Source organism: Vombatus ursinus, unplaced genomic scaffold, assembly GCF_900497805.2.
Source record: "Vombatus ursinus unplaced genomic scaffold, bare-nosed wombat genome assembly UNPS02014826.1, whole genome shotgun sequence".
NCBI classification, from domain to species: domain Eukaryota; kingdom Metazoa; phylum Chordata; class Mammalia; order Diprotodontia; family Vombatidae; genus Vombatus; species Vombatus ursinus.
The window spans coordinates 5,509,227-5,520,687 of NW_020954604.1; the positions used below are offsets into that span (position 1 = coordinate 5,509,227).

The 11,461-nt window shown below is 39.7% G+C and overlaps 1 protein-coding gene across 1 annotated transcript in view; it reads left to right on the plus strand.

Annotated features, from left to right (window-relative positions):
* Nucleotides 1-6,887, plus strand: part of TNFRSF21 (TNF receptor superfamily member 21) — a 106,044-nt gene extending 99,157 nt beyond the window's left edge. The window contains exons 5-6 of the mRNA XM_027838454.1: nt 2,702-2,930; nt 5,427-6,887. Of these exons, the coding sequence (XP_027694255.1) occupies nt 2,702-2,930; nt 5,427-5,656 (459 nt within the window). The 3' untranslated portion in view covers nt 5,657-6,887. The remainder of the gene's footprint in view (nt 1-2,701; nt 2,931-5,426) is intronic.
* The last annotated feature ends 4,574 nt before the right edge of the window (nt 6,888-11,461 follow it).

Below are 11,461 nucleotides of genomic sequence, written 5' to 3' on the forward strand. Positions count from 1 at the left end.
TGCCTGGAATGACCTCCCTTGTACCTCCTAGAATACTTAGTTTAAGGATTCTTTACAATTTAGCCCAAGGGCCACCTTTCCTGACCCCTGCAGCTTCCAGTACTTCCTCCCCTGAATTATCTGAGATTTGGGTTTTTTTGTGTATTTTGTAAATATCTCTGTCCATAAAACATACATACTGTCCCCACCCATAGGAGGTAAGCCTTCCAGGAAGCAGAGTTAGAAAGAATGTTGTATTCTAAATTCAAAATCTGACTCTGCTACTTACCACCTAGATGACGTTGGGCAATTTATGTAATCTCTCTGGGTATCAGTTTCCCCATCTGTAAAATGAAAGGTGTTGGATTAGATGGCCACTAACATTTTTTCCATCTCTAAATCTGTGATCTTAGAATCCTTAAGGGTAAGGACTGTTTCCACTTTGGCTTTTTGTATAGTGAACAACGAAAACAGTGCTTGACACATGGCAGGTGATAAATGAATGCTTTTAGATTGATTAATTGCTTTTCCACTCACTTCTTCTATCCCTGCAACTTGACTTCTAACCCCACCACTTGTGGGGGTTAAACAGCTATCTTCAAGGTTACCAATGATATCCTAATTGCCCAATCTTGATTGCCTTTTCTTTTTAGCTTTTGACACTGGACCATCCCCATCTTCTGAATACTCTTTCTTCCATTGTCTTTCGTGACACTGCCCTCTACTGGTTCTCCTATCTTTCTGCCCTCTTCTTCACCAACTTCTTTGCAGACTATATCATGATCCAAGTACCACCCCCAACCATGGATGGCACTCAAGACATCAGCTTTGGCCCCCTTCTCTTCACTCTTTATGTTCTTTGGGATATCTCATCAGCTCCCATAGGTACTAATCTATGCGTAAGATTCTCAAATATGTTATATCCAGAACTGATTTCTTTCCTAGCACTTAGCATGGTTCCTGGCACATGCTAGGCACTTAGTAAATGTTAATTGATTCCTGAACATCATCTGCATTATCATTTCCTGCTAGCCATTTCTATCTGGATGTCTAGTCATCACTTCAAGTTCAATGTGTGCAAAGTAGACCTCATTACTTTCCTACCAAAACCCATTTTTCTTCTCAATTTCCCTATTTCTCTTCACAGTTTCAGCATCCTTCCAGTCACCTAGGTTTGCAGTCTCAGAAGTCATACTTTTGAGGCAGCTAGGTGGTGCATTGGATGGAGTGCCAGGCATGGAATCAGGAAGTCCTGAGATCAAATGTGACCTTAAATACTCCCTTCTTGTATGACCTTTGTTCAAGGCTTAGCTCATGTCCTACGTCTTATGGGAACCTTTTCCTGGTACCTCTCCCAGCTGTTATCTTGTTCTTCAGATCATTTTGTATTTACTTTTCTGTTTGCATATTGTGTACGTCCAAGTAGTAGACTTGATACTTCTTGAGAGCAAGGGACCATTTGCCATTCTGTGTTTTTTTCCCTCTGGATTTAGCACTATGCCTAGCAGAGATGCATAGTAAATGTTTTTTGTTGTTGTTTTTTTTTAAATATTTGGTGAATTGGATAGTTCATGTGGATGGCACAGTATGATAGTGTGGTCTTGATTCTTCTCTCATTTCTAGCTTTACCTTGGTAGTATGTTCTCTCATTCTCTCTCTCTCTCTCTCTCTCTCTCTCTCTCTCTTTCTCTGTGTGTGTGTGTATCTATCTTTCTCTCTCTTTATTATTATTGTTTTGCTTCAAATACAATTTTAGTGTGGTTGAAAGAGACCAGATCTGGAATCATAGGATGATATATTTATAATTGGAACTGACTTTGGAGGCAGCTGAGTGGCACAGTGGATAGAATGCTGAACCTGGAGTCAGGAAGACCAGAGTTCAAACCTGGCTTCGGATACTTACTAGCTGTGTAAACAAGGGCAAGTCACTTAACCTTCTGTCTGCCTCAGTTTCCTCAACTGTAAAATGGGGTAAATGATAGTCTCTACTTCATAGGTCTAGTGTGAGAATCAAATGAGGTAATATTTGTAAAAGCACTTAGCACAGTTCCTGGCACATAGTAGGCTCATAATAAATGCTTATTTCCTTCCCCCACATCCATTTAGAGATTATCTAATCCAATCCCTTCATATTGAACACTTCTGACTCCAAGTCCAGCACCCTTTCCAAGGTGCCTCTCCTAGGTTCAAATCTAGACTCTACTACTTACTATCTTTTGTGAACTTCAAAGTAATTTTCCCTTTGTGGGTTTACATTAGCTCATTTTAAAAAATGAGATAGAATGTAATTTGTTTGCATAACTTCTCCAATAGAGACTATAATTACTGTTATTGAAACATTAAAATGCTAGGCGGCCTCATATAACTTTACTACAGAAGCAGTAGATTGAATGTTTTCAAGGTGTGCTGCTGCTTTAAATCCAATGTGAACACTGAATTATGTGGTATAGTGGAAAAAACACTCAAGACACCTTACCACTAGTGAGCAAGTCTTTTTTTCACCTCTATGGGCCTCAGTTTCATTATCTCTAAAATGGAGAGATTGTTTTGCTCAAGTCTCTTCTAGGTTTAACTGTTTATGACCTAGTTTTCCTATTATACAAAATGAGACAATGAAGGGGAAGGTGGGGGGGAAGAGTTGAACTGTATGAAAAGTACAAGAAAAGAAAAATGGAGGTTATTTGCTGAAGAAAATGCTTTATTTTTTTTTTCTTATTTACAGCTGGAAGCTGACAAGCTTGCCCTTCCGTCAAGTCCCACACCACTCAGTCCCAGCCCTATCCCTAGCCCCAACCCGAAGTCTGAGAATGCCACTGTCCTGACTGTGGAACCATCCCCCATGGATAAGAACAAGGGCTTCTTCGTGGATGAGTCAGAACCCCTTCTCCGTTGTGATTCCACATCCAGTGGCTCCTCTGCTCTGAGCAGGAATGGCTCCTTTATTACCAAAGGTATGGAGGTCAGCAAGCCCTGCATCAAGAACACATTCCCATTTCCATCTAAAACTAATTGGAAGGAATGTAGGAAGAAAGAATGGGCAGCTAGGTGGTGGGGTGGATAGAATGCTGGGCCTGGAATCAAGAAACCCCTCTTCCTAACTAGCCTCAGACACTTTCTAACTGTGTAACCCTGGGCAAATCACTTAACCCTATTTGCCTCAGTTTCCTCATCTATAAAATGAACTAGAGAAGGAAATGGCAAATCACTCCAGTATTTTTGTCAAAGAAAAAAAAAACCAAATGGGCTCACAAAGAGTCAGACATGACTGAAATGACTTAACAAAAAATGATCATACCCAGCATTCCTCTGATAGGCTCCTGAATCTGAAGTAGTCAGTAAATAAAGTGAACAAAGTACATCTTGAAAATACTTAGAAACACACACACACACACACACACACACACACACACAGCTTCCCGCTGCCAAACTTCATATTGTACAAAGGAATACTAAATTGTAAGATTGCCTCTTCAATGATGTATACGTTATTGGTGATGCCTATAGGAAAAATGATCACTTGTTTGACTCTTGTGAAATTTCCTTTTTTTTTTTTTTTTTTAGGCAATTGGGGTTAAGTGACTTGCCCAGGGTCACACAGCTAGGGAGTGTCAAGTGTTTGGTCTGAGGCTGGATTTGAGCTCAGGTCCTCCTAACTTCAGGGCTGGTGCTGTATTCACTGCGCCACCTAGCTGCCCCTGAAATTTCCTATACTACTTTAAAGTATCCTATTATGTTGAAGGAGATTTGAAGCATGTCATAGTAGAATGAGTGCTGGGTTTGGAGTTAGAGGTTCTGAGTTCGAATTCTGGGACTTGTATTTATTACTTGTGTGACCTTGGGCAAACCCTTAAACCTCATCTATAAAATGAGGGTTGGACTAGACGACCTCAGTTTCCTCTTTTATAAAATGAGGGGAGAGGCAGAATGGAGTAGTGGATAAAGAGTTGGCTTTTTAGTTGGGAAGATCTAGGTCCCATATAACTCTAGACAAATTGCTTACCTTCTTAGTGCCCCAAGCAGACTATCTGAGACCACAAGTTATCATCTTAATTGGTAGAAATTCCTTAGCAGGAGCACTGTATATCATTGAAATCTCAGATTTGGTCCATAAACAAACAAAGTCAATGGGTTGGACAAGATGACCTTAGTTACCTCATCTAAATGAGATGCTCAGAGTAGGTAACCCCTGAGATCCCTTTCTGTCCTAAACCTATCATCCTAAGTTTGTTTTGTATTAGTAATAATGAATGTAACCTGTAAATCCAACTGCAAAGGCCATTGAATCCTTGAGATTGCTTCCTCAAATGTAAAGTGTGGTTGTGAAGCAAAAGAAATTCGTCACAGGTTTCCACTCACTTCACCTGGCCTGAAATCTTGCCATCAGAGGAGAAGGTGAATGATCAGACTGCAAGAGTTTGGGATTTTTGATCATTTGAACAGGAACTCAGTTACCACTCCCTCAATTTAGCCAAAAAATTGTCCAAGCATTTTAATCATCTTCTGTTAAATCACTTTAGAGTGTTTGAGAAGAACTCATTTATAGCAAACCAGTTTGTATGTGTTAAATACAAACCATTTTTATCTGTTCATTAAAAGAAGGACTTGAGTATCTTCTGTTAACATAGCTTTCTTTGGACTAGTTTGAATTACCTTCTGTACAACCGAAAGTGATCATTGGTTTTCTTTGAAGACATTCTATTTTCCTAATCAAGACAGACCTTTCCACCGGTCTTCATTAATGATGTTTTACTGAGACTTTTCAAAACCAGAAGGTGAGGAAACAGGGAAAGAGGGAAAGGTGAAAGAAAGATAGCTTCAGCTATCTCTATCTGCTGCCTCAGTCATTTCTATCTGCTTTCCCAGTCACAGTACTCTTTGCACTGACTGTCTCCCATGCCTGGAATGTTGTCTACCAATGTACTTTACCATGTAGTCTCCAATTCCAGCTTTTTCCAGAGGCCTTTCATGGTATTTCCAGCTGCTGGTCCTTCCCCCTTATTGATACCACCAATAACACCACCACCAACAAACATTTATATAGAACTTTAAAGTTTGCACAGCACCTTATAAATAATACCTCATTTTATCTTCACAACAACTCTGGGAGGCAGGTGCTAGTATTATCCTCATTTTACACATGAGGAAACTGAGGCAGACAGAGGTTAAGATGACAACCAAAATGTCTGAGGTGGAGTTTGAATGGATCTTTCTTACTTCAGGTCCAACACTGTGCCACTTATCTTATGTGTACTTAGTTATTTTTCTGTTTGTCTTCTCCATTAAGATATACACTTCTTGAGATCAAGGTCTATTTTTTTCCCATTATTTGTTTTCACCTTTGTATGCCAAAGATATGGTATCTGGCACATAATAAATCCTTAATTAATTGCTTGTTGACTGATTCATTGATTACAAATGTATTTTTCTTTCCCTTACTTTTGCCACAGAAAAGAAAGACACAGTGTTGCGGCAGGTACGCTTGGACCCTTGTGACTTGCAGCCAATCTTTGATGACATGCTTCATATCCTAAATCCAGAGGAACTGCATGTGATTGAGGAAATCCCTCAGGCTGAGGACAAACTGGACAGGCTGTTTGAGATTATTGGAGTCAAGAGCCAGGAAGCCAGCCAGACACTCCTGGACTCTGTTTATAGCCATCTTCCTGATCTACTGTAGGATACTGGGGACACTGCACTCTGGATTATTGCTTAGGGCGCTTGGTAAAGATGATGTTTAACTGCAATACAGGGCCAGTGTTTTGAGCTTTTATTTTTATTTCCCTTCTTGAGAAAGGACAAGTTCATACACCCTTTCCAGTTGTAACTGCCAGTGCAGTCTTTTTTTTAAGTTTTGTCTTTTCTCTATTCAGCATTTTTATATTCCTTCCAATCATTCTGTGCACTTTAAATTCACTTAACTGACCATAAATATGGTGTGACCTTTCTCCTCTGCCCCTGCACATTGAATTTAGGATATTGCTAAAACCGTTTGTTTGTTTGTTTGTTTTAAATTTAATATCAAGTGTCTTGTTCTCAATTGGAAGTCTCATTGCCTCTCCCACTTCCCTTCCCTTACAGTTTTTCTTTTATAACAATAATTATTTTTCTCTGGGGTAAAGGAAATTAGAGACTCAATACCGAATCACACTCATGTGACCTGTTTTTACTTGAGTTAACTTTTTAATGTGTCCTGTTATATCATTTCTATACATGGCTGATGTTTGACTAGCACTGTCATTTATTTATGGTATTTGCCTGGACAGTACATAGAATGTTCGGTTTACTCATACTCCTTTTAAGCGGAAGCTCTCACGGGAGAAGAGTCCTTCCTTTGGCCTTTAGGACTTGCAAATACAGTTTTGTGGCATCCCAGCCAAAAGGGGGAGAGTTTTAATCTTGCCCGTTCTGGACTGAGCAGTCACGCAGTGTTGATGCTGCACTCCGGGAAGCAAGAACCGGAGCCCCATCAGGACCCCACCCCTTTTCCATAGTCTGGGTTTGCCCAGTTATGCTTTACAAGATGTCTTGGTTTTTGATACATGCATAGCCAATAGTTCCAGTTGGGCCTCACAACTTTGCTTGGTCCTGGTGGTATCTGCCATCATGCAATCACTTTTCTTAAAATGGCTGCAACTGTAAGAACTCTTGTCCGATATATTTGCAACTCTTATGCTCCCATTATGAACACCACACATGCACATGTGTATACACATGCACACACAGAGTCTGTTAATGCTCAGTTGCAAGAATTGAATGTGAAGGTGGCCTAGGCCACTTTGATGTGGAAGGAGTGGTGGGGTGGTGGCGGTAGTGGTGGTGGTGGTGGTGGTGGTAAGGATCTGATGTGGAAAATAAAATGCCTTCAAGTGTACTAATTTATTAATAAATATTAGGTGTTTGTTACTTAACTTGTTTGGGTGTGTTAATCCTTAATCCTAACAATTAGAGCTTTCTAGCCTTGGGAGGTAGTAGTGGTCTCTTCATTCTGGCAGCTAGGTAACACAGTGGAGAGAGCCCTGGGCCTGGAGTCAGAACGACCTGAGTGCAAATGCAGCCTCAGGTACTTAATAGCTGTATAACCCTGGGAAAATCACTTAACCTCTGTCTGCCTCAGTTTCCTTAATTTTAAAATGGAGATCATAATAATATCTACCTCGGGCTATTGTGAGGGTCCAATGATATAATATTTGTAAAGTGCTTAGCACAGTGGCTGGCACATGGTAGGCTCTTAATAAATGCTTATTCCATTCTTCCTATTTACTAGAGATCTAAAAGCAAAGACTGAATAGACATTGTGTTTGGGGATCGTCACATAAGAATAGTTTCTGAGTATTTTCAGAAGCTTCCATTGCCCCTGAAGTTGCTTCAGAGGATTATGCTTGGGAACAAAAGGAAATCAGATCTTGAGAAATGTTGGCAAAATGAAGTACTTGTGCTAGAGTTATCGTATCTGCTAATCCTTCTCTTGGAGAAAAATTGGCTTTTTATGTATCATTAGACACAGTGTGGTGCATTGAAATTGGTACTGGATTTGAAGTCGGAGGGCTCATTCATGGCACATAGTAGGCACTTTATAAATGCTTGTTAATTGATAGACTTGGGTCCCCAGCTTTGCCGCTTATTGTTTCTAACTTTGGGCAAGTTACTTAAACTCACTGAGCCTCAGTTTCCTCACCTGTAAATTGAGGGGGTTGGATAAATGATCCCTAAGATCCATTTTAGCAGTAGACTGATGATTCATATTGATAAACTTAGACTATACCACTAATGCACATTTTTGGAAACTCATATGTATATGACTGGAAGCATCTGGCAGTGAAAAAGCTCACAGTGCTTATTGTAGAAGCATTCACAAGCTCCCTAGGACTAACCTGGTTAGTCCCTTAAGTAGCTGGTTTGGAAGTCTTCAGGGAAACCAGATGTTTCTCCTTTAGCCCTTCCATCTCTGAGAGATGTCACAGAAGCTAAGGAAAGGCCTGGGAAAGGTTGAAGGGAGAGAAAGGAGTATTTTGGTTTATCTGGTCCATTTTTTATACAATCTCACTTGGTGACCTCACCACTTCCTACAGGTTTAGTAATTTTTATGTTGATAACTATCAGATCTATATATCCAGCCAAATACTCAATCCTACACTCCAGTCCAACATTACCTATTGGATATTGTGAATTATGTACTGTAGACATCTCCAACTTGGCACCCGAAACTGAACTCATTGGCTTTTATGCCCAAATATCCTTTTTTAAAATCACCCTATAACTGTCAAAGACCCCACCAGATTTCCCAGACATCCGGCATACTAGTATCTTAACTATGATGTCATCTTTGACTCCTCACTCACCCTATATATGCAATAAGTTGCCAAATCTTATTGATTTTTCTTCATGGTATATCTTGTGTCCATCACCTTATTTTCACTTACATGTCTGGTTCAGGTATATATGACCTCTTACCTGGCCTGTTGCAATGGCCTCATTGATCTCCTTGCCTCAAGTCTTTCCCTTTTCCAACTGAAACTCCGCATAGTTGGCAAAGTGATTTTCCTAAAGCACAGGTGTGACCAAGCCACTCCCTCACCCCTCACTCAATTCTAGTAACTCCTTCTAACCTTTAGGATTAAGTATGAACTTTGGCTCTTAAAGATCTTCACAACCTGCTCCCAAACTAGCTTTCCAGCCTTATTACGTATTACTCACCTCCACATACTTACAGCCTAGCCAAACTGGACTTCTTGACCCATGACCTCTGTGTCCCATGTCTGTGCCTTTGCATTGGTTGCTCCCCATGCCTGAAATGTACTCCCTCTCCACCTTTACCTCCTGGAATTCCTGATTTCCTTCAAAACCCAGATCAAACCCCACCTTCTGCATGAAGCCTTTCCTTATTCTCCCAGCTGTGAGTGCCTTCCCCATCAAGGTTACCTTGTACCTGTTTCGTGTGTACTTATATATATGCATGCTGTTTCCTCCATTAGAATGTAAGCTTCTTTGAAGGCAGGGACTTCTATTTTTGTCACTGTATCTTCAGTGCCTAGCACAGTAGCTGGCATACACTAGGCACTTAATAAATGCTTGTGGATTGATTCATTGATTGAAATTAGTGGGGTGCTTCTCCCGCTCTTGGGAGATTCTGTGATTGGAGCGCTCCATGCAGAAATGGTTTAAAAGCTTTTGTAGGGGATATTTCTGGAGTTGATTTATCAGGGCTTTTCTCAGGAATGAAGAAGATGAGGGTGATGCAACAAGTGAAATAGTCTGTCATGTGGTCCCTTGTACCAAAAAAACTGACCTCAGAACTCTACTAGCTAATGTTTCAGCACTTCTGAATTCCTCTTTCAGTAGGGGTGGGAGGGAAATGGAATACCCCTCTCTGAACACTTTGGAGGTTCAACATGTGATTGAAGGACAGGTTTGAGGCTCTTGACATTCTCATTCTTTCTATATTTGTATTCTTGATCCCTAAAATTGAATTACTTTTTGTTTTAGTGGTTATTGTATAAGGCTCAGGTCAGTGAAGTGAAAAAACTTTTTCATAGAAGAAAGGTAAGACTTAAACATGGAGAAAAATTTCTCAGAGGGCCTTAGCTTTAACACATGATTTATATGGGAGTAGGAAGATGGGGTGGTGGTATGCTTAACTAGCATGGGAAGAAAAGGGAAGGAGGCATGAGTTTATTTATGCCTTAATGTTTATGTTTTATGACTTTAAAACAATCAATGATTTAGATTAAGTCAAAAGTAGTATGCTTATCAAATTTACTGGTGAAACAAAGGTGGGAGAGAGAGCTGACACAGTGGGGGAAACAGCATCCTGACAGTCTAGAAGATTGGCTCCAAATATAGTAAGGTTAAATTTAATGGAGATAAATGTAAAATCTTACTCTTGTGCTAAAAAAAATCGTCTTCATAAATACAAAATAGAGAAGGGGACATTATAGCAGTTTATCAGAAAAAGACCTGAGGCATTTGGTGGATTACAAACTCAATACAAGTCAATGGTGTGATATCACTACAAAAACAAACAAACAAACAAAAAAACCTGATGCAACCTTAAATCACATTAAGAGAAGGATAGTGCCCAGAGATGATAGTCCCCACTGTATTCCACCTCATCAGGCTACATCTGGAGTAGGGTTCAGATCTATATTCTACATTCTAGGAAGGATATTGGTAAGTTGGAGCATGGCCAGGATGGTGATGTGCCTTGAGATGATGCCAAATGAGGTTACTTGAAGAAACTGGGGTGATTAGAAAATGTTTTGGGGGGGAGAGTGGGGAAAGACATCTATCTTAAAGCATCTGAAAAGCTGTCATATAGAAGATAGATTTGATTTGATGTGTTTGGGCTCAGGAGACATGACTAAGATTTGATTACAGTTAGGCATATTTCAGGCCCAGAAAAAAAAAAAAAAACTTTTAGACCTATTCAAAAATGAAATGGGGTGCCTCAGGAAGTAGTGGGTTCCCCCTCACTACAGATTTAGAAGCCAAGTAAAGACTGGATATGTTATAGATGGGATTCTTCACAAGCAATTTGGACTATATGACCTCAGAAATCCCTTCAAACTCTGATTCAATAAATAGCATGCTTGTCAAATTTGGCAAATCTAGGAGAGACAGCCAAAACACTGGATGATAGAGTCAAGACAAAAAAAAGTGATACAGTCAAACAATGGACTATGAGAAGTAATGGAAATTTAAGTATGTGATCAGCATGAAGGTAGAGTAGTTTTCTGCAAACCTCTCCAACCAAAAACGTCAAAAGAAGGAAATGTAAACCAAAGATAGAGAAATTAAAGCTGACTCAGTCTGATTCCTTTTGAGTTCAAGAAAAAAAAAAAGGTAGAAAATATTGATTCTGCTGAGCCCTCTGAAGGAAAGAGTGAGTGCAAGTGTGGGGGGAAATGGGGTGGAAGACATAGCAGTGCAGAGTTAGCTGCAGGGAAAGGGGACATGCCTGCAAGGAAGGGGACTACAGAACTAGTTTACTCCATTACGAACTCAATACAAGTCAATGGTGTGATATGACTACAAAACTAGTTGTCCACCCATATCTCTCAGTCTCAAACCTCAAACTCTGTTCAGTTGGGGGTGGCGGGAAGAGTGGGGGATGGGGATGCAAACCACTTCACTAAAAGAGAAAGAGGTGATAAAAAGAATCAGAATTGAAATGATGAGAATAAAAGAAAAGGGCTAAAGTATAAAATGTACAAGAGAGTTTAAATATATAAGCTTAGCTAACAAGCAGATAAACAGAATGAGACTCATTTTAAAGGCAAAATGAATAGAAAATTTTAAAAGGCTGTCACATATTGAACTATGAAAGAAAATGAAATAAAAATCTCCAATGACAAAGATAATTCCATGTACTCCTAAATGATCTAGAAAGATCATGGAACAACAGCAAGAAAGTGTAGGAATTGTTCAAAATAGAAATAAAACTTTTGCAAGAAGATATTAAGATGGAAATTATTTTGGAAATCAG